Below are 23,964 nucleotides of genomic sequence, written 5' to 3'. Positions count from 1 at the left end.
TAGAACATGGGTTTGGCTGGATTTGAATTCCATTCAAATCCACTGAATTTATGCCTCAAGAAAGTTTCTTAGGCTCCCATGTCTCTCTCTCCTTATATGCAAATGAGGGTAATAATACCCATACCATAGAGCTGTGAGGATTAAAAGAGATTGAGGATTAGCTAAAATCCGATATTTAAAATTAGAACGCATCATATGACTATGACTAACATTTCATTTGAGGTACTTAGTCTGCTATTTTTGAGTTCTTAAAGTTTTTTTAAAAAATGTATGTAAGGGCCTCAGTGATGGGTTCATGTTTCCAGTGTTCCCAGAAACAATGCCTATCCTTTGAATCTTGATGCCTTAAGATGCCTCTGGAATTGACATTTAAAGTAACCCAGAAGCTTATTCTCATACAGATATTTTAGTAAAGGAAAAGTGAAATTGTATCTTCCCTGTTACATAGAAAATGTTGATTTCAGGTAAAATTTAAATAAAAATTTATTAATAGCTTCTAATGACCTTTGCCTATGAAGAGACAAAAATAAAACTTAAATGTACATAATTTGTGTAAGTTATAAAGCACTTAATATGTTATTGTTGTTGATATACAATACCAAAGTAACCAAACTTTTCTGTCAATTACCTCAAGGCCAAAATTAATGACAATTTTATGATTTTCTTGCACTTGCTATTTTAATGCTTTGCTATAGAAAGACAGTGATTAAAAAAGTAAGACTGAGTTGCCAGAGCAGGTTTTCTTTAGTTTATTTACTTTTTTTTTTTTTTTTGCTAAAACTTGCCTTCTCAACTGTTTTGGCCTTTAGAATTGGTTATTCAGTTTTTTGTTGCTTTCTTTTCATAAGCTCAGCAGATTGGTCTCTTCCAATTCTTAAGAAGTTCTCAAGACTTTGCCTTGAAATCTTGGGCAAGATAGAATTGGAGGAGAGTACTGTATTAGCAATCTTTTGGATGGAAAACAAGATAGAAAATGAAGATAAAGCAGAAATCTGTACCTAAAACCCAAAATAAATACACCCAAATACTTTTGTAATTATATTAGTGTTATAAAAATGTAGAGGCTAATAGAAAAATTAAAACCATCAATATTGTTTTGACTTTTCAAGCCCATGAAAAGTAAGGGCTGATAGTATGTTCACGGGAGAGGAAATTCCATGCTCATTTCAAAGCCCTAAACAGAATTCTGGTGCATGTCTTCCTTTGGACTGTCAGCACATATTTGCAGACTAGTGGCAGTGGTGGCACAGCCCAAGGATCGAATTTGCAGTACTACCATTGGTGGCCATTTAATAGGTAGAAGATGGATGTACAGAGAGAATAGTTAGAGATCTGTGCGCACATTTCCAAAGGGATTGGTATACAGGAGAATGTTACTGTTACTTAAAATGTTCTCTGCAGTTTTATATCTAGCCTGGATTAGTCTGTTATGGTTTGAAAGCAGATTAAAGCTATTGGACAGATTTGATATGTTCTTACACTGGTTCATTACAGTGAAGGGAAGCAGACATAGGGGATTACTTTGTGATGAATTTCAGTTCTGCTGACTTCATTGGATTGAGAGCTAAATTAAACATTTTAACAGTTGTAAAAGTACTGAAAAGATTAATACTTGAAGCTCTCCAGGCCTTAGAGTTTATCAGATATCTTGTATATGTAGGGATGAGGCAGTTATATAACAAGTTGTAGAGTATAGAAGGATCTGGTGAATTAAGAAAATAGAACATATAAGATGAAATCTAAACAGTATATTTTAGAGGCCTATACTATCCAATCCTTTTTAAAAAGTCAGGAGTCAATTATTCATTGTTTGCTTATTGAAATCTTGATAGCATTTGCTAACTCAGTAGTTCTAAAGTAAATCCTGGAGTTAAAATGAAATAAGGCCTTATTGATACATTTAAATGGCAAACAGTATTCAGGCAAATATTATAAATATCTGTATATTTATATCTATTCCTAATATCCTAATTCAGTACCTCTCCTCTATGAAATAGAAAGCAGTTTTGTGCTATTGCATGAGCAATGCAATATTTATTTCCCATCTTGCAATGAAAACTGTTGATTGTTTGCTCTTCACAGGTCACTGACAAGGAACAGGAGTTTGCTGCCAGGGCTGCAAAACAGCTCGAATATCAGCAATTAGAAGACGATAAACTTTCTCAGAAATCATCTAGCAGTAAACTATCTCGGTCTCCATTAAAGATTGTCAAAAAGCCTAAAAGCATGCAGTGCAAAGTGATACTTCTAGATGGATCAGAATATACCTGTGAAGTAGAGGTAAGTGTGTGTCTTAAGACTTTTCTGTCCTAGATATTGAGAGCTGGGGAATGTTGGTATAAAATATACAAGATGCCTCTTTATTTTTCTAGGACTCTGGAAAATTACCCAAACCCAGTCTCTAAATATAAAATTATTTCCCTAGTCTCTAACAGGGGATCAGATTAAAAATATGTATAATGTCCCAAAATGTTACAATCAAAAGTAAACTGTGATCTTATATTTTTTAAAAGATAAAATCTCCAACAATATGGTAGGAACAAAAAAAAATTTGAAAGCTTTAAAAATAGACTTTAATATCCTGACTGTGAGCTATTATTTACATGAATTTTATCCTTTTTTGCATAATTTATGGCCATGTCACTTGTTACTTGGTAGAAAACTTACAAATTCTGTACATATGGGTGGTGGATAATTTGAAAATGTCCATGACCTTTTCTTGCTTGGAGAATGAGTAAGTTTTAAAAGGCACATTGTGGTGGGCATTGCAGTTTCAGTGTAAAAGGGTATACCCTTTGTTTTTCTTTGTAAAGAAAACAGATTCCTCTCAGAGAAAGGGCAGTTGAATGCCTTTTGTCAGAGATGTTTGTCAAGACCAAATTAGCAGTTGAGAACACAACCTGTCTGGAACTGCAGAGATAGCTGATTGTTGAGTTCTCTGAGTGTCAGGGAGAATTCACGCAGGGCATGAATTCAGGCTCTACGAGCAGATCTGTGTGCGCCCCAAGATGGAATGGCTTTCACTTTTAGCAAGGTTTCAGATGTGATGTCTTCATTCAAAGAGCTCATTCTTCCTGCCTCCAGCTCCTGCCTTTGTCATAAAGAGGGCAGGGTATCACACACATCTCCAAGCCAGCCCCTCTCCCCCTTCATTCACCGTGCTTTCACAGTCCACCCTTTCCTCAGGCTTGTGCTGAGACTCTGTCCCAGGCAGCACAGGCAGTGCACACGTGTGTGTCCTCACATATTTCTCTTCCTCGTCCCTCATGACAGCTAATACCAAGCCCACCTTGTTTCCCATGTTCCCATTTACTCTGCTTCCTCTGTCTCCCAACCCCCATATCATTCCTGTTATGTTTTATATAATGCACTCATGCACCCAGTGCTTTTCTTGGAACAGAAGATTCAAATCCATTTCACACTGAATTCATTTAGGATGGGGATGAGAGGTAGGTTACTAAATTGTTACAGATTGCAGGAAGATAGAAAAAAGTCTATATGGTTTTTGAAAATAAAGTCTTACATCAAAAATTATTTAGTCTGTTGTATACGAATTTATAGAAAATTTAGTCATCCAGTATCCTTATAAACGTTGATGAGCCGCTGCAGGAACCCCCAAGGACCATGCACAAAACTATTTCTTGCCTTTTTCTGGCTTTGATTTTGTTTAATTACTTAGACCAACGTGTCCAATTACTCATCTAGATCTGAATTCTGGAAATAGGCAGCTCCAGTAATATACTTCTAGCTGGGTTTTACTATGAAACTTACGGAACTTTTGTAACCTTGAGAAATACTGTATTTTTTCAGTGTAGATGCATTTTCTGGAAAAATTGATCCAAGTCAAGAGAGAGTCTTTCTATTGATTGCATTTATGTAATGGAATAAATACGGTAAACTGGCAGTCTTCGAGTCCTAGCTATCAGAGTCTTCCAAGAGTCTAGAAGAAAGTTTATAGTGTTTCACATAGAGAGGATAATGCCTTAGGGCTGACCGAGGCACAAGTATTGTTAAACATTTTGTCAAATTTAATTTATGTCTGTGCTTCAGATTCATTATAGATAATCACTGTGGTTACAAATTTTTTATTTTATACTTACCTTTCTTTTAATGTCACTGTGAACATTTTGAGTGGCACAGCAAACTTGGCCAGTTATTTTCCTCTATAATAAATTATTTTTATACATTTGACAGATTCTTAAGAGTAACTTTTTTCTGGGATATAAAAACTTGTGCTGGTAGAATTTTTTCAGTTTCGCCACAGACATTGATATCAGAAAATACGTGTTCACGGCTGACATCTTTGTGAAGAAGATGGAGAAATTTGGGCATGGTAAAGTTCAGTGGATTAATTTGTAACCGATTGGTTGAATGAGAAAAATGTATTGTAAATCAAACAGAGTGATTCTCAAGGAGGCAATGAGGTGCTAGTTGGAAAAAAAACATGTTACAATGGCTCTTGTGTTTTGATATAAACAATGGAAAGTAAAGTTTGGCTGGTGAGCTACACACGGGGCATACTAGGTAAACAGAGAAGGGAAAGCGTAGCCCAGGGAAGATGTGCTTCAGTGTTGGCTCTCCTTGAAACTGAATCTGTATCAAAGACTTGACGAAGGCACAGAAACACAGCTGAACAATTATTTTTTAAGCAATATAGAGCTTTAAAGCCTATATTGCTTATTTAAAGAGATTGATGCCCCAAGTGTCAGACTCCAGTTTTATTATGAAATGGACAGTGTGGGATGCTGAAGCAAAGCAGGAAAGCTAACATTTAGCAGGAGTGGAGGTAAAACTTTACTCTGATAAAAGGGATCAAGTACAAAATGGAAATGTGTTTGCGAGAGGGGCAGTCAGCCTTGGTAACAATTTGAGTAAAACTCATCTTTAGCTTTAAGTTCATTACAAACTCATCGTGAACCAACAGTGTGTTACAGTTGTCAAAACCATTTTGTAATCACAGGCTGTTTCCGTGGAAGCGTAGTGTTACGTTTGCAGAAGGCAGCGAGCCATCCTGTTCGCTGCGTTGCACAGATCCTGCCTTCAGGGCTGTGTTTCAATCACATGCGATAAATGCTCTGAAGCCACCGGACTGGGGAGGGCTAATGGTAACCCATGTGGTTTCAAGGAACTTCCTTAAAGTTTCTGAACCTAGGTTTCCTCAACAGAAAGATGAGGGTGAAAATACTTGCCTCGAAAGGCATTGTTGAGAAGATTAAAGCAAATAATTTATTTGAACACTTTCTGGGATGTGGCATATTCTTAATAAATGGTCCCTGTTTAATAATGATAATATGAACAATGGACTTTGACTTGAGCATATTCAGTGAGAATTATAGGATGGTGAATGACCTGGAAGCTTTCATATGAGGAATGGTTAGAAAAATAGGATGTGTTAAATATGGAAAAAATAAGATTGGTGGAGGATAGGAAAGCTATTCTCAGTTAATTGGAAAGGTGGAGGCTGAAGGGTTATCGTAACTTTTATGTATAAAAAGAAAAACTAAGGTAGAAGTTATAGGAAGTCAGATTGTAAGTTAACAGGAAAATAATGTCTTTAATGATCGCTGTCAACCTTGTGATGACGTATGCACTGCCATGGGAGGGTTCCTGTAGAAACTGTAGATGCAATTATGGAAGCCACTGGTTCCTCAGATGCTGCCTCAGATCATATCACATCCAATGCCCCTTCCTACTACCACTCATGGACAGAAGAGACATACAGACACAAAGAAACCAGACTGAAAGAGGCAGAATTGTTTCCCCGATCCCTCTCTCCAATACGGGTAGTTATAGATGAATTAAGAATGAAGGCGATGATAACAGATGAAACTTTTTTTTGCATTTAATAAGGCATCAAAAAGAGCATTTTATTTTCATAAAATTGTGATGTTTTTCTCCATGGCATATTGAATGCCTTCATCATAGCAACTTAAAATCATTAAGGCTCAACTCTGCCATGACGGTAACATGAGAATTTATAGTCACCTGTAAAAGACTCCCTGGCAACACACACACACACACACGCACACGTGCACACAAAGGCTACAGTGGGAGAGACCCATCGACCCAGAGAGCAAGATAGAAGGAGCAGTTATCTGAGAGCAATGACTAAACACTTACTGCCTGTTTGATCCCCAACATCTCCCCACCTATGTTTCTATGCTAGCCTTTTCAGATCATGCTTTCTCTAACTTCCTTGTAGCAGTTGGCTTAGATCATTGTAGCATTCAGTGCTTTTCCATTTGAGAGACTTTTTTTTTTTTTTTTTGAGACAGAGTCTCACTCTGTTGCCCAGGCTGGAGTGCAGTGGCACGATCTCGGCTCACTGCAAGCTCTGCCTCCTGTGTTCACGCCATTCTCCTGCCTCAGCCTCCCAAGTAGCTGGGACTACAGGTGCCCGCCACCACGCCTGGCTAATTTTTTGTATTTTTAGTAGAGACAGGGTTTCACCATTTTAGCCAAGATGGTCTTGATCTCCTGACCTCATGATCCGCCCGCCTCAGCCTCCGAAAGTGCTGGGATTACAGGTGTGAGCCACTGCGCCCGGCTGACAGACTTTCTTTTCAAACTCAGTCTTGATTATTTGAAATATAAGAAAAGATCTTATTATAGCGAGCTTGATATATATGTTTGAGAAATATTTACACTCTGCCAGATTTTCACGTATGCCAACAAAATCACTATGTGATTCTCCTCTTGTTGTACTGTTAGAGAATGCAAACAATGTCCTTCAGCCAGTTTGTTATTGTTGTTGATGTTTATTTCTCAAACTGCATTTTAAAAGAGAAAATAAATAAAAATATCTCAGTTCCATGCAATGGAGGTAACAGTCCTCTCACTCATCCCATTTATTTTCATTTTGTTGCTTCCATGTTAGGCAGACTGATTGGAGTCTCACTGATTAGTGTACAGTGTATTCCTAGTGACTATCCAATTAGGACTTTGCTTTCTCTATTTGGGCACCATTCTAATCTAGTCTGATTTTGTTTTAGGAAAATAAGTCAAGCTTTATCTCAAATTTCAGTCCATATTTCGTAAGATAGGTTTGCTGCTGCATCTATCAAATGTTTAAGCCACAATGGCTTAATGGTGCAGTTTGGTTTGTTTCCCTGAGAAGCCCTGTTGGTGGAGTTGTCCAGAACATTACTCTAAGAGTGGTAGGTGTTACTCAAAGGGCCCTGCCATGTTTCTCTCCTCATGTGAAAGTCAGTTTATTTAGCCCCTAAATATTGCCAATTCAGTAATGAGGGCAATTTACTGCTTATAGGACCCAGGTACATCCACACTGGGCTAGTATTCCAGGGAAACATGCTAGTGAATGGGCCACACTGGAGAGAGACTTGCCTCCAGATTGGGGCAAATCAATGAGCGCAATTTAAGTGCAGCCATAACACATAAAAATCTGGCCCCTAGATTACTTAGAGCTTGTCTAGTGGCCTGTGGTGGAATGGGCTCAGTAACTGAGGACAATTTAGATCCCTCCAGGATAGGCCTGGAATCTGAAGTACAGAAACGGTCAACTTGACTCCAACAAACATTGTTTGAGACCATCCAGAGATGCTTGTAAGGGACCAGAGAGGATAAGGAAATTTATGGAACTATGTTTCTAAGATTCTTTTGTTACCTTCTAACTATTGGTCAATAAGGGACTGTTGAAAACTTGCCTAATAATCTGTCTTGCCTGTGATTCAATTAATTGTGTAAATCTTACCCTGTTTTATGCTGTACTTATTGGGATTCAACATCTTAGCCTTCCAACTTCTATAGGTTACACGATTAAATTTTTTTCCAACCCCTTTAGAAGTGCTTGACCAGGCAGCAAATAGAATTGCCATAATGTAGAAAGTTGGAGTACCTTTTGCTTTTCTTGAATTACAAGAAATATTAATTGTAAACCATAAAAATAAGGACTGTTTTAAACCAATACAAGTATTGTTCATTCACCAAACACGTAAATCACAGAGCTTTTGATTCCACGTAGCTCTGTAAGTTTCCAGTTTAACCTGTAACATTGCCACCCTCCTCCATGGATCTCTGCTCAATTGAAGAACTTATATCAAACCATCCATCACGTGCTGTAACCAAATGGCCCCATCCAGCAGCAGCAGTAATTTCCTGCTTGAAGAATGATGCCTCTAGGAATCTGGAGGGTGGAAGGACTTTAATTAACCTTGTTTCCTAGTGTGATAGCTCTTTGGGGCAACCATAGGAACAGTTACATACAGGGACTGTTAACATGCAATGTTTCATTTACATAGTTACCATTAAATCTTACGGTATTGACATTTGTCTCAGTAAGGTTTGATTAAAACAGACTGTTTACTAAAACTGTTAAATCCATTTTCCTGGTTTTCATTTTTAAGAAGTAATAAACTTTAATAGTCCATCATGAGTGTAGACAAGGCCTAATAAATATTCTAAACAATATAAATATTAAAAATGTGAGCGTATATATCAAGAGATATAAACAGTAAGAGTCCTGCTATTTCACCATATGGTAGGCTGTGCTTTGGAAGCTGAGTGACTTTGGAACTTGAGTGCCTACGTGTGTTCAATGGTCGATGCTCTATGTGAGATAAAATCCGCTAAGGCATTCTTTTTGCTAACTCCCAGTTATTCCCAGTTGTCACATTGTGTGAAGGCCTAACAGGATTCATTTCCCAAATGTTAGTATTCTGACATCATCAGAATGAATGAATAACCTTGTTTGAAGCCCTAGGTTTGCCTTTTCGTGCAAACCTAACTTCTTTAAGTCTTCAGGCTTCCAGTGTGTTTTATGGCCACTTTGTGTTGCTGATGTCATGAAATGGACTTTCCTTCCCTGTGCCCAGGCAGAGGGACTCACAGGTAAATGCTCTGCTCCATCGTCTTGCCAGTTTCAGAGGACAGTATCTTATCTCTGGATTTTGTACAACACTATGGTTAATTTTTCACATAGTAGATATACATGACTTACTGGTTTAATGCAGAAAGCAGTCTTCCAAGTGTGAAAATATTCCAAGTTTTCTAGTTTTCACCATCCTGTGACTAAGATTTCACGTGATACTTCATATTTTTATCTCTAGTTGACTTACTTGAAGTTCACCTCTGTCAGAATCTTCCCTAGCATGATTCCCGAAAGTGTTCCCATGTGCTGTGGAGGAAGTCCTTTAAATTTCCTTACTCTATGTGTGGCTTTAGTGCCACAGAGCCCTGTGAGATGGTGACTTGGCCACTCAGAATTGCCACTGACACCTTTCCCTGGGCTCAGATGGCGGTGCTGCCCTTTAAACTGCTTCTTCAGAAATAAAGCAAGCTTTCCCTAATTCCCCATAGCATACTTGAGTAAAGGCTTTAAGGACAGACAGTATAACAGAAAGCACACCGGCTACATCATGTGGCCTTCCTAGGAGTCGTAGAGCTCCTGACCAATGTCTTCCTGCCTGACGCCCACTCTGCTCCTGCATGACAGGTACCAGCTCACACCTACTGTAGGACGGTACCCTTTCTACTCCTCAGAGTCCAGGACCCCAGTCAGCTCTAACCTCAGGGAGAAAAGGAAGCTTCCCACTTTAGTCCAAGGCATTCCTTATTTACTTCCTCAGGAAAAGAGTCTTTCCAGCATGGTAGACTTCAGCCAACTCCTTGGGTGGCTACAGTGGCCTCCCATCTGCACAGGTTTATCTAGTGCCCCGTGACCCCAGTACAGGACTGTCTGCTACCAATGCACTTTACCAGACTGCTTTCTAAAAGTAGACCTGTACTTATAATTTCCAAAAATCCCTTAAGGTGTAGTCTCTATCAAGTACACCTTTAGCTTGTCTGAGCCTACTTCCTCACCAGTTAAACGAGGTAGAAGACAAGGTTATTTTCATTGTGCCTTCCAGACATAAGTCTGTTTGACTGTATGGCAGAGACAATCTCACATCTAAGCTTAAGCCTTTGCCTCATTTGGTCTTCATTAAAATCTTTGCATTTTCTAGAATGCATTGATCAATTTGTGCATTATAAGCACTGAAATATTTTTTTTAACAAAAGTGAATCATTTGGGTTTTAATTACTATTTGTCTTAACGCATGTCGGCTTTTCTTCTTTACAATTTTAATCCATAAAACATGTTACCACATTGTGTACAAAAGATACCAAAGAGCTGTACTCATTTTGCAGGGACTTTAATATAAAGTTTTGCTTGGGCACTTGTTACATTCCAGGCACTGAAGACCAAATGAGCCAAAGGCTTGAGCTTATGTGTGAGATTGTCTTCACCATAAAGTCGAACAATTTTATATCTGGAAGGGACATTGGAAATGACCTTTTCTCCTGCTTTGTTTCACTGGTGAGGAAATAGGCACAGGGAAGCTAACAGTGTGTCTGAGGGCACACAGAGAAAGGCTAGAACCCAGATCTCCTGCTCTCTGTTTCAGAAGTCTCTGCACTACAGAATTAAAACATGCAAAGTCAGCCAGACACGGTGGCTCATGCCTGTAATCCCAGCACTTTGGGAGGCCAAGGCGGGTGGATCACGAGGTCAGGAGTTCAAGACCAGCCTGGCCAACATGGTGAAACCCTGTCTCTATTAAAAATACAAAAATTAGCTGTGCATGGTGGCGCGTTCATGTAATCCCAGCTACTCGGGAGGCTGAGGCAGGAGACTTGCTTGAACCGGGACCCGGGAGGCAGAGGTTGCAGTGAGCCAAGATTGCGCCACTGCACTCCAGCCTGGGTTACAGAGCAAGACGCCGTCTCAAAATGAATAAATAAATAAATGCATTCTACAACAGCAGAAGGAGCGATCCAAAGTATAGTATTTGTCTCCAGCATGGACTTGTGATTTAGTAGTGTCACAGGATCTTTCGGGCGTTCCTTTTCTAGCCGGAAGCCTCTAGGGCAGGTGGCGCCTATGCTTGATTTTTGCTCGGGCCCATTGGGCTCATTCCGCCCACTTGACCTGCAGGCTGCAGTTGGCTCATGCTACTGGCCCAGATCCGACACCTGTCAAGGGCAAGCCAGGTGCAGAGTGATGAGCGGTGCATGAGCAAGCAAGTGCGGGGTCCAGCCACTATGCACAGTCAGGCACGCTGGCTGCTGTGGCGGGGCAGACAGCTCCAGGCACTGGCACAGGCATCAGCTCTGGGCAAGCCTGCGGCTGGATCAGATGCACCAGAAACAACTTCTGCTGTGGGTACCCACGTCTGGACAAGGGGAACCCAGTGACATCTGGAAGCTTGGAGATGCCAGAAACCACAGACCCCCCAAAGAGGATGTCACAGCCCTGGCTCAGGGAGGCTCTAGGTCTGGGCTCCCAGAAGGGGTGCAGCCCTTCTCTCCTTCTTGTCACCCCCAGTGTGGCGAGGAATAGGGATGGGGTGTTTCAGCCCTGTGTGTGTTACAGCTTTTTCAGTTATGCTTTTCAGCAGTTCCTGAGTTCTTGTTCCGTGTGCAGGAAGAATGAGGTACACGGACAACTGGATGGGGAGCAGGACAAAGAGGTGCTTTATTGAGTGACAGTACAGCTCTCAGGAGATCTGAAGTGGGTACCTCTTTTTCCTCTTTTTGTTTTTGTTTGTTTTTTGTTGTTGTTGTTGTTTTTTTTTTGAGACGGAGTCTCTCGTCACCCAGGCTGGAGTGCAATGGCATGATCTCAGCTCACTGAAATCTCCACCTCCCAGGTTCAAGCGATTCTCTTGCCTCAGCTTCTCAAGTAGCTGGGATTACAGGCACATGCCACCACGCCTGGCTAATAGTTTTTGTATTTTTAGTAGAGACAGGGTTTTGCCATGTTGGCCAGGCTGATCTCGAACTCCTGACCTCAGATGATCTGCCCGCCTCTGCGGGTAGCTCTTTTTCACAGGCAGGTTATCCCAATGGGTGCAGCTGTCAGCGGAGAGCAGTCCTGGAGTGGGTAGCTCCTGTCTGCAGGCAGGTCATCCTGTCGAGTGTGCAGCCCTCAGAGGAGAGGAGACTGCCATGGGCAGCTCCTGTCCCCAGCAGGTCATCCCAAAGTCTGTGAGTCTGGCTGAGTCCAGTTTTTATGGGCTTCAGAAGGGAGGAAGTACGTGCTGATTGGCCAACCGGCAGCCATGGGCAGGCCTGGAAAAAGCACCCGAAGTTATCACTCAGGGGGCCGCGGACTCCACCTGGAACTGACAGCCTGGCCCACGTGTTTCAGACCATCCCTGGCTTGAGGGTGGGACTTCACCAGGGACCCACCCCTTTCTGCCAGGAGCCTGCCAGCCTCCTGCCACCATCTACATGTCATCCAGGGTGCCCAGGCTGTTTGTGCTGAGGGGCACCTGAAGACCTGTGCCAAGCTGCCCTCAGTGTCCCCCTCAGCCTCCTTCCCATGCTTGTCGGCGCACAAAGTCTGAAGAGGGCCAAGGCAGCAGGGGACTTGAGTGTCAGCACCACCTCAAGTGCGTGTACACCTGCCTGGGTCATGACAGCCCAGGCTCAGCCACAACTTTGCTCCGAAATTGGAGTGGGTGCCCGGAGCAAGGAGAAGCCAGGCAGTGGGAACAGGCACTTACGAGCCTGCAAGGGCAGGGGGGGTTCCTGTACCCCTGAGAGTGCAGGGATGCCCGAATCCGCAGCTGCAGCTGGGCAGGAAGGTGAGGCTCCCACCTGTTCCTGGCTCCTGCCGGCTCCGTGGAGCGTGCAGCCTTGGCCGCGCCTCCCCTGCTACAGCTGGTGTCATGGCAGTGGCCACTCCAGTCAGGCCACTGCTGCCATCAATAGGAAGAAAAAGGAAATAGAAGGAGAAAGATCTACTTTACAAATAGTTTATGAAGCTGAAAAAATTAGGTTTCTGATTACCTCCTGTATTTGTAATTCTGTACGCTTTTGACTTCAAAATTGATCAATTTTTCTAATTTTTTAACTTATATATGTAGTTTTTGGGTAGACAGATGGAAGAGAGGCTACTAAAGTCTTTACCTACTATTCACTTTCTCCTATTTTCTTCACCTGCCGTCTTCTTGTGGCTGGAAGTCTTTGAAATCTCAAAGTGCATCTGCAGTGGGTGTTGTAGTGGGTATCCCCTTTTAATAAACAGGGCATCTTGGCTCTAGGCCTGCAGTGGATTAATCAGGAGAAAAGGGGCTCAGATCCTATTGAAGAGAAACAGGTTTAGTCAGTGGGCAGAATATCATCCCCTTAAGTTTTCTTAAACCTAATTTCTAAAAATGACTGCTAAATCTCTGGTTTATACTCTCATAATTATACTGTCCCATGAAATAAGCTACTATGTAAAGAATAAAGCTTAGAAGCAATGCATTTTGAGTGAGAAGAGGAAAATAGCTGGAGAGATATAACATAGGAAGTCTTCAGAGTGGTGTATGGAACAAGTTTCAAGGCTCGACATAGCTCTTTGCCTTCATATAGAATGATTATAAGCAAGTTCTATAGTTATCACATCATCTAGCTTAAAGTGGAAAAGTGAGTCAAACCTGGGGACCCTAACCCTCCCTTCTGGAGAGAAACAAGTTGCACCATCTAGTGATTCTTTTTCAGTTTTCCTGATCAATTGCCAATTTGTTTCATAATATACAGCATTTCCCCCATGAAAGGCAGGTTGTAATTTTCAGGATTATAGCTTATCTCCCCTTAGTTAGCATTTCAATTCATGCCTTCCTTTTTGTGGAAGTACTGCTGGCCCTTCAGGAAGTTTAGGAAGCAGGCTGCTGTCATCAGCCACAAGATTAGAAATCTTTTTGTAGGTGGATAATATCCTAGGAAAGTTTCTACATGGTGGATAGTCACTTGAGTTTTTGATAATCTCTTTTTTGGTTAACTTCCATTTCAAAGGAGGATGTCTTTTAACTTAGTCTCCATATTCTGAGGCTTATCAACAGCACCTATGAGCACTTTCTGACTACAGAGTTGAGGTCTGGTGAAAACACAAGTTCTTAGAGTTGAAGGAGAACACAAAGTCTAGTTCAGCCCTGTAAAATGTGTATGTGATGTGTGTGGCATGTTGCGTGCATGATTTCCAACAAAATGTGGAAGTATGTTCAGGGAAGAATGCCATATAGTATGCTGTTGAAGGCCCTGTCATAGAGACATGATGAAATATTTACTAAGAAACCAGCATTCGTACAACTACTGACACACGCACACTGGCTGATGCATTCAGAACAGGAAGCATACACTGGCAATAATTAGTTTCAGGATTTGGCTAACACAAATGCCCTACAGTCCAGTGTCTGATTGGCATGTGGAGAGAGGTAACACTTTTTTTAGCTTTTATCATAAAAGGAATATGGTGCTATTAGTTTGAAAAACGTTTTTAAGTTAAAAGGAGATATTAAAATGCATGTGAAATACCCTTTGTGGTTTTACTATTTTTATGATATTGTTAATTTTTTGCAGCAGAGGAGTAAGGGAAAATCTGGCATTGTTGTATTTCAGTCCAATGGTGTTTGCTGTTTGGAAATGGCCATTAAATAATTCAGTGGGAAATGGAAAAAATGATAATGAAATATAGAGAGGAAAATGCTCTGCCAGAAGGTTACATACTGAAATTTAATAATTTTTTTCTTACTTTTTTTTGTTGGTGGTAATACATATGGATCACTCACTCCCAGACTGTTAAAAATGTGTGCTTGAAACTCAGAATATAGATACCCTAACAGTTGAATATCTGAATATCTATGGGAATTTCATGAATTAAATGAGACTGGAGGATTGTTAATATAGTAGGTAAGTTCTCCCATTCCACTCCATAAAGAATTGATTTTTGAACTTAAGAATATTAAATTTTGGGAGGCAGCATATAAACTGTTCATCCCCAGAAGTCCTCAGTTGTCTTATCTGTGAAGTGGAGCTCACAGGGTTGTTGTGAGTGATAGAGTGAATGTTATATCTGCAGGTCCCAGGGACCTTTTTTGGGTCTGCAGTGGCTGGCAAATTTGAAAGGTTCTCTAAAGTTATGGAATTTCCACCCCATAAAACATATTCCCTTCTAAGCCTTTGTCTTTAGGAATATAAATATAAAATACCATACAGATTGGTGGGTTTTTAACGTGAAAATGAGATCAGAACCTTCATACTATTTAGAGATTTACTTTTATTGCCTAATAATATATAAGACACCGAAAAATATTTCTTAAATTCTGAGAATGTAAATTTCTATGTAAATGTGACTCTCAATTTCTCATTTTTGTTTGTTTATTTGTTGTTTAACCTGGAAAGAATAGTATTTGTGTTTTCCCATCAGCTACTTATTAATTTGGCAGTTCTGGAAGTGCTGAACAATTTTATTAAATAAGAATAGGAAGCAACAATTGTGCTTAAGATTTTTTTAAAAACCCACCTACCTAGAAACTGGTAGAATTGAGAAGGTGAGCCGGAAAATGTAGGAAACTTGCTTTTTCTCACACTGTCCTGTTTGAACCTGCTGAGATTAGACAGAAGATGTAGCTAAGGTTCTGTTGCTGTTGTGTCAGAAATCAGTAGGTGTTTAACAAGCCTGAATATATTCTGAAAGTAATTACACACACGCCACTTGTGACTTTCAGTGCTTGTCTCTTATCCTGAATGGACTCACATTTTATATGGAGCAAGTAGGTATAGTGTTCCTTGGCTTCAGTAATGAACTCACTCAAATAATGTGGGAAAGTCTGGATTTCTTAAAGAAAGGATCTGAGGAAGTCAACCCTCTTTTCCTTCATCTCTAGTCCCTCCGGAAGTTGGCAGAGGACATTCTTTCTAGTTCTGCTATGTCTTCTGATTTCTTCCTTAGTAACTCTGAATGGTGCATTTGAAGAGACTTCATATTGAATTTGATTTCAAGTACCTTTAAAATTACAAGTTATTCTATATTTGCCCTTCCATAGCAAGTATAGGATAGGATTCTTTTTTGCCTTCTATCATATTTGGAGTTCTGTGTTAGTCTGGGTTTTTAAAAAATAACTAGGGACTCAATAGTAGCAGCTGGAAGGAAGGAAAGAGATGGAAAGCGACCCAGCTCACTCATTTTCATGTTGGGACAGATCTTCTACTGTCATAGAGAACTTTCGCTTTTGCCCTGTAGAAATTGGGAGTAGCTGTTTGAGGCACGTTTCCTGGATTCTTCTTTCTTTTTTAGGGGCCAGGTTTTGAAACAGGGGTGATGTGTAGAAAGCCTGACCACAGATCTTTGGCTGGCTATAAATACCTTCTTAGTGTGTCCAGAATTGGTGGGTTCTTGGTCTCACTGACTTCAAGAATGAAGCCACGGACCCTCGCAGTGAGTGTTACAGTTTTAAAGGCGGCGTGTCCGGAGTTTGTTCCTTCTGATGTTCGGATGTGTTCGGAGTTTCTTCCTTCTGGTGGGTTCGTGGTCTCGCTGGCTCAGGAGTGAAGCTGCAGACCTTCGCAGTGAGTGTTACAGCTCTTAAGGCGGCACGTCTGGAGTTGTTCGTTCCTCCCGGTGGGCTCGTGGTCTCGCTGGCTTCAGGAGTGAAGCTGCAGACCTTCGCGGAGAGTGTTACAGCTCATAAAAGCAGTGTGGACCCAAAGAGTGAGCAGTAGCAAGATTTATTGCAAAGAGCGAAAGAACAAAGCTTCCACAGTGTGGAAGGGGACCCGAGCGGGTTGCCACTGCTGGCTCGGGCAGCCTGCTTTTATTTTCTTATCTGGCCCCACCCACGTCCTGCTGATTGGTAGAGCCCAGTGGTCTGTTTTGACAGGGCGCTGATTGGTGTGTTTACCATCCGTGAGCTAGACATAAAAGTTCTCCACGTCCCCATCAGATCAGTTAGATACAGATTATGGACACAAAGGTTCTCCAAGGCCCCACCAGAGCAGCCAGACACAGAGTGTCGATTGGTGCATCCACAAACCTCAAGCTAGACACAGGGTGCTGATTGGTGTGTTTACGATCCCTGAGCTGGACATAAAGGTTCTCCACATCTCCACCAGACTCGGGAGCCCAGCTGGCTTCACCCAGTGGACCCTGCACCGGGGCTGCAGGTGGAGCTGCCTGCCAGTCCCGCACCGTGCACTCGCACTCCTCAGCCCTTGGGTGGTCGATCGGACTGGGCGCTGTGGAGCAGCGGGTGGTGCTTGTCAGGGAGGCTCGGGCCTCACAGGGGCCCATGGAAGGGGTGGGAGGCTCAGGCATGGCGGGCTGCAGGTCCCGAGCCCTGCCCCACAGGAAGGCAGCTAAGGTCCGGTGAGAAATTGAGCGCAGTGCCGGTGAGTGGGCAGTGCTGGGGGACCCAGTACACCCTCCACAGCTGCTGGCCTGGGTGCTAAGTCCCTCATTGCCTGGGGCTGGCAGGGCCGGCCAGCTGCTCTGAGTGAGGGGCCCGCCAAGCCCCCGCCCACCCGGAACTCCAGCTGGCCTGGAAGGGCCGCGCGCAGCCCCGGTTCCTGCTCGCGCCTCTCCCTCCACACCTCCCTGCAAGCTGAGGGAGCCGGCTCCCTCCTTGGTCAGCCCAGAAAGGGGCTCCCACAGTGCAGTGGTGGGCTGAAGGGCTCCTCAAGTGCCGTCAAAGTGGGAGCCCAGGCAGAGGAGGCGCCGAGAGCGAGCGAGAGCTGTGAGGACTGCCAGCACACTGTCACTTCTCATTAGGAGTAAAGATTCCTCAATGGTGGTTCAGATTGTGCAAAATGGTAAGCAGGTCTCCAGTCACCCTGTGGTAGGTAGATATTAATTATTAGAAAACGTTAGCTGACTATCCCTGTAGAGGTATTTAAGGCAACATAAAATCAAGTAGCATTCACATATTTTAATTTAGTTAATTGTTTAAATTTCCAGAATAATTCTAACTATGTGCGTGATATTTATGTAACATTGCTTAGCACTTTCATTGTTGAGACAGATGAAGAGATGTGAGAGCAAGCGTTGAGTATGTTTGAAACACCATGGGCAGGAAATGAGCTGGAGTGGAAAGCCCTGGGACCCATCAGGAAGGATCGGTTTAGTGTGCTCACAAGGTTGGATATTGTTCTGTTGGTGTACTGGTTTTCTCTTATGGCAAAACAACATCGCATAAACATAGTGACCTAAAACAGCACCCAATACACATAGTGGCCTACAACTGCACGTGTTTATCATCTCACGTTTTGCATAGGCCAGGAGTCCAGTGTGTGTCAGTTGGTCCTGTGTTCAGGATCTCAGAAAGCAGAAATCATGTTGTTCACTGACTGCATCCTCATGGAGACACTGGGCTAGGAACAGATCAGCTTCATACTCCTTAGGGTTGTTGGCATAATTCATTTCCCTGTGGTTGTACAACTGAAGTCCTCACTGTCTTGCTGGCTGTTGTCCAGGAACCGCTTTCAGCTACAGAGTCCACTCTCGAATCCTTCCCATGAGGCTCTTGTAGCACAGCAACATAGAACCTCCCTCACCATGATTTGTCTTCTCAGGAATCTCTGACCTCACCATCGGCAACCAGCTAGAGAAAACTCTACTTTGAAAGGGCTCACATGATTAGGTCAAACCCACATGGATAATGTCCCAGTCTTAAGGTCAACTGTGCCCTCCAACATCATCTAATCACAGGAGTAGGATCTACTTTATTCACAGTTTCAGGGATGGTGCAGGCATATGCACCAGGGAGGAAGGAAAGCTTGAGCCATCTTAGAATTCTGCCTGTCACAATAGGGGATGAGTGCTTCTGAGGAGCTTTATGTAGGGGAGTTATTTGGCTCATTCATGTTCTTAAAACGTTCTTCTATTGGCTAAATAGCAATTGGAGGCTAAGGGAATAGAACAGGGACACTAGTCAGCTCTATTGTAAAGAACCAGGCAGGAGATGCTGAGAACCAGAACCGAGGCAAGGCAATTGGCAGTGGGGTAGAGAGAAGAGAGTAGATTTTAAGGAACCATCCTGAAAAGGGGCAGGTCTGATCAGTTGGATATATGAGGCGGATATGGGTAATGGTAAGAGCCAGTAACTGATAATGACTTCGAGATTTGTGGACTAAGTGATTGCATAGAGAGTTGTACTACCAATGGATGTAGAATACAAGAGAAAAAGTTTATGGGGGAAGACAGTGAATTTAACTTAGACCTATTGAATTTAAAGTGCCTGGAATATGAAAGTAGCAATCTGCTATTGCAACTGGATATACTGTTTGGCATTTGCAAGAGAGGTCAAGTTGGTAGACTTTGTGGGAGCCATTATCTTTTATACAAATTCAAACCTGGCGGTGAATAAGGTTGTGCAGGTAGTGAGTGAATGAGTAAGAAGAAAAGAGCCTTAATAACAGAGCTCTGGGGGATACTAACCTTTGAAGTAGGAAGTGGTGACAGCTTTGACAAATCCCCCACCCTTGGGTTCTTCCCCACACCGAACCTGTTTTCCATTTTTGCCCTGTTCCAGCTTATGAACTGGAGTACCTGATCCCTTGGGGAAATTACAGTAGTGATTGTGACTGCGTGAGGGTCCATCAAACAGTTCAAAAAGAGAGAGTGCATAGAAAAGCATCCTGATAGAATTTTCTAAGTGCCATGCAAGGACTAGAAAACAGGAAGTGGAAGGTTGCATAAGGTACCATCGTGGAGAAATAATTGAGTGTTGTCATGCTCTTTGATTGATTCTTGTGCCTTCTTTCAGTTCATTGCCTGTTCTTCTTTTGTTTCTTTAATTTGGCTTTTTGCTGTCTTTCATACATTAGAATTTTAGCTATACTAAGTGGTAAGAACCATAACATTACATGTTTATGAGGACCGACTGATGCCTGATTCTCCTTTGAACAACTTAAGATGAACATTAGAAGTAGCTTCACATCAGCATACTGTATAATTGTGATTTTTAAGGTACCATTATTAAAAAGTGTGAAGAGTGGTGTGATTCAGAAAGTTCTCTTAAATGTTTATCTGAAATTAGAAAAAAATGAACCCTGTAAGTGTAGCCTCCAGCATTTTTCTAGTTTGGGGCTGTAATAATACCCTGCTCTTACCTTCTGGCCCTGGCAGGAGGCATCTGGTGCTGAACTGTTGGTCTCACTCCCTCTCTGCACAGCACAGAGGCAAAGGATTCTTTTTTTCTCTTCCATTTTGTGGCTTGTTATCGACCAGCCAATGCACCTTAAGCTTTTTATTTATTTGTTCTGTAAGGGGTCACAGACTTCCAGTTGTGGGAGTTTTTTGTTGGAACAAATAGCATTTCCATCAATAACGTTAGCTTCCTAGAACTTGCTGTCATGATTTCCCTTGTCAGATCACTATTGTGGATATTTTCTTTCTGGATAAATAGAATTTAGGATCTTCCTATTGCTTCTCTTGCAAGACTGACCTATTTTGTTAGCATTGCCTAGTGACTGTTTCCTATAATCTAGGTCAAGCATAAGTCTACCATAGGCAAATCAAAATGACCAGATTAGATATTAATTCATGAAATGCCTTGATTGGTGCATGTTTCTTCTTGTCAATAAACAAGGTATCTTTGTTGTATAAGAATGTATCTGTTCAGCATGACAGACAGCTGTGTTTAACTTGTATGTACATTTGGAGTCCTTTTCTAATAAGCACACGAGAAAATTCTAAGTCATATTTGCACTTAGGAATGCACCTCATTTTCCCTGCTGGTGCTTATAGATATAAGTGATGGTTTGCAGATGCACAGGCAGCATAAGGAATTGGTTCTTGTTATGGTGTTTGGAAAACTGGAAGGAATACAGAGACTTGTTATTTTTTATGGAATTCCATGGTGACAGCAAATAAAGTCACTAAAGAGGCACCACATTCTTTAGGGAAATGCCATTAGACTGAGCTTGTAAAACACATGAATGGTTTTAAATGATTACCCCAAGCAAAATGCTCCAGTAAATGTCTCCAGTTATTCCTTAAGAAAAAATACTGCCCAGACGTCACGACTTACAGAGCTTTCTTTAATAGTATGATGATTGCAAATTCCTCATGATAGGGGGGAAAAAAAATAAAACACCACCACAAAAACTGGAAATGTAATATTTCAAAAGTGAATTTTACTTTAACTTGGGGTTTCTATTATTTAAACCCCACCACGTTCTAGCAAGGACTTAGGCTGTTTTACATAAATGCACCCAATATAACAAAGAGAAAATAAATATGTAGAAAGTGGACCAAGAGAAAATGAGAGTAAGAAGCCAAGCGTGAGGTTAATCCACAAAATGCATGTTCTGAGATCTCTAACAGGCACAGAGGAGGAAGCCTCAACCCGGTGTCCATGCCACAAAAACAACTTGGTAGGTGAAAAGAAGTGAGTTTATTCCAGAGCCAGTTTAAGATAAACTCTCTACTGCAGCTCTCTGATAGCTTATTCAAAGAGTGGACTGTGAACAGCCATCAGAAACATCTCAGTGATTGTTCTTCCTCTCAAGCAAACCTTTAATAAGCATTAAGTAATGATTCATCAGTTTGAGATTATGCTCCTCATTATGTATGTGAGATGCAACTTGTTATGATGTTTAGTACACATAACACACCACGCACACACACGTACAAATATACACATATCTATGTGTATATATATCACATTTTTTAGACACAGGAATTTTGGTATGGATAAAACTAGAGAATATGGCATGGACATGGGGCCAAAATGGACTTCCTAGTTCCTTCCCTAACAAGTTTAGATGGTGGGACTATCACAGAAGATGGGTTAGGCCGCAGTGTGCTGTTTCCCAGCCATCTCCCTGAAGGACCATTACTGAGAGAACCCAAGTGAGAGGCCACTTATGTGTAGCAGCCATGAACCCACTGATCCAGTCAGCAGAGAAAAGCAGCCAGTGATTATCCTCAGCAAACTAATGTAGGAGCAGAAAACTAAATGCTGCACAATCTCATTTATAAGTAGGAGCTAAACATTGGGTATAAATGGACACAAAAATAGGGACAATAGACACTGGAAACTCCAAAATGAGGAAGAGAGGAGCAGGGAAAGGACTGAAAATGACCTATTGGGTACTATGCTCACTACCTGGGCAACAAGATCAACTGTACCCCAAACCTCAGCATCATGCAATATCCCAATATAACACATCTGCACATGTGCCCCAACTCTAAAATAAAAGTTTAAAAATAAAAAATTTAAAAGTCATCTTCTAGAGATAATTTTGTATAGTCCACAGTCTTTCCTTCCTTGTGATTCTATGATAATAGTTAGTTTATTTTAGAAAAAAAGGATACATTTTGATTGCATTCATTTGATATGTGCATCATGTATAATCAAATGCATATGTATGTCTGTTACACACTGATATTATTAGCAGAAGAGAAATCAGAATATCCCAGGAATACATAATTTCTGAATTTATTTCTGTAAGAGGATCGCAGCTTAAAACATTCTCATTCAATAGATACAGATTAAGAACTTCCTTTATATAACCAGAAATTTTAATTTTAATTAATGAAAGATTTAAAAATACATTTATTTTCTCTTTTTATCCTCAAAAAGTTCTAAAACAGCTACCAAGGTTATAGTTAAGTTATAGATGTGCCCAACACTAAGTTAGAAAACTTAAACAAAAAGCAAAAGTCAAAAATTAATAATTCATAATAAATCTGATAAGACCTTCAAAAAACAAAAAGAGACCAGTGGACATTAGGCTGTCAATACACAAATTAATTGGCTTCCTACTAGAAGCCAATGAATGGGATCCAGATGGTTACAATATCTGGGCAATATTTCAGAGCTATATATTTATTGGCTTCTTTTCGAAATGGGGTCTGTCTTTGTTGCCCAGGCTGTACTCCAATTCCTGGGACCAGGCAATCCTCTTTCCTCAGCCGCTTGAGTCGTTGGGACTAAAGGCATGCTCTACCATGCCTGAACTCAGAGCTATATTTTAAAATATCAGAACTAGAGATGATGGGCATCTTCACATGAGAGGTGAGGGCTTGACTAGAACATATTCACAAAGAGAATATCACCTACCTTCTGCAAGGATGTGGTTCATGGAAGTGCCTGAGGTTAAAATATACCTCAAAAATTTGGATCTAGGCCATTTTAGAGACAAAGGGATACTCAAGATCCCAAAACTGTATTTTATAGAGCATGACTTCAATAATTTTAACCCATAAAAACTTTAAAGCACTCATAGGACATTTAAGCTTGAGCAGTGTAATTTTTTCTATAGTCTTCAAGATAACCTCAAAGCAAAATATGTGCCCAGATATGTCAATTAGTTCATTTCCTTTATAGGATTATTAACTGTTAGTCCACTAAATATGGTGACTGCTACAAAAATATCAATTTCAGTTTTAGAACAGTTTTAGGTACAAGACCAATTACACATTTAATAGTTAATGCTCCAAACTGTTACTCATGTGTTTGTTTCTATAGTTAGATAGGGGGAGAGAATATTTTTTCTAGTTATCCAGGAGTTTGAATTTAAGAAGAGAATCCAAGACACATGCCCATACCATGCCCGGAACTGCTGTCTGCGTTCATCAGATGACCACACCCACTAGTCAGATGGTGTCCAGATCCAGGTGTGTTGATAACTGGGCGATTCGAGTGGCCTAATACAGTTTAGCCAAGACCTCTCCTTAGAAACCATAATCCATCATGTATTTTTCTATATTGTGAAGGATAAAATGTGTATCAAATCAAAGTAATAGAGTAAAACTACAGTTTAAGACCACTTACTCCTTGGGGAAAATTTGAGAAGTTTATCAGGAAGTTAACCTTTATATGACATTTGAGGTGGAACATTAAAAAACTAACAGGTTTTTTCATTTGTGGGAATAAAGTATTCTCTTTTCACAAAAATGGCGGTAAAAATTCAACACTGTAGTTCTAGCCAGAGATTATACCTGCATGGTAGAGAAATATAAACAAATTGGTCATGAACAAATTTCAAAGATTAGAGCAGTTGTTCAAGAGTTTTAAAGCAGGAAATGAACCCCAGATGCATTTATTTAGCTTGATTTTCTTTGATATTTTTAAAAAATGTTTCTGCTCGATGCCCGGCACTGTAAGAATACAGTGGTGAGTGGATATAGCTTACGGGTAGGCTACCCCGACCACAACTCGAATTCTAATACAAACAGAAATAAAAGTGCCCCCC

At 41.1% G+C, this 23,964-nt stretch overlaps 1 protein-coding gene across 22 annotated transcripts in view; it reads left to right on the top strand.

The window, feature by feature from the left end:
* EPB41L3 (erythrocyte membrane protein band 4.1 like 3) overlaps positions 1-23,964 on the top strand; it is a 240,164-nt gene that overhangs the window by 150,218 nt on the left and 65,982 nt on the right. For all 22 annotated transcript variants that reach the window (XM_030810711.1, XM_030810709.1, XM_030810705.1 and 19 more), the window contains exon 3: positions 2,083-2,280. In XM_030810711.1, coding sequence (XP_030666571.1) covers positions 2,083-2,280 — 198 coding nt within the window. The remainder of the gene's footprint in view (positions 1-2,082; positions 2,281-23,964) is intronic.

The sequence above is a fragment of the Nomascus leucogenys genome, chromosome 4, assembly GCF_006542625.1.
Source record: "Nomascus leucogenys isolate Asia chromosome 4, Asia_NLE_v1, whole genome shotgun sequence".
Lineage (NCBI taxonomy): Eukaryota > Metazoa > Chordata > Mammalia > Primates > Hylobatidae > Nomascus > Nomascus leucogenys.
Note: the sequence above shows the minus strand (reverse complement) of the source record. Positions and strands in the feature narration are given on the sequence as shown.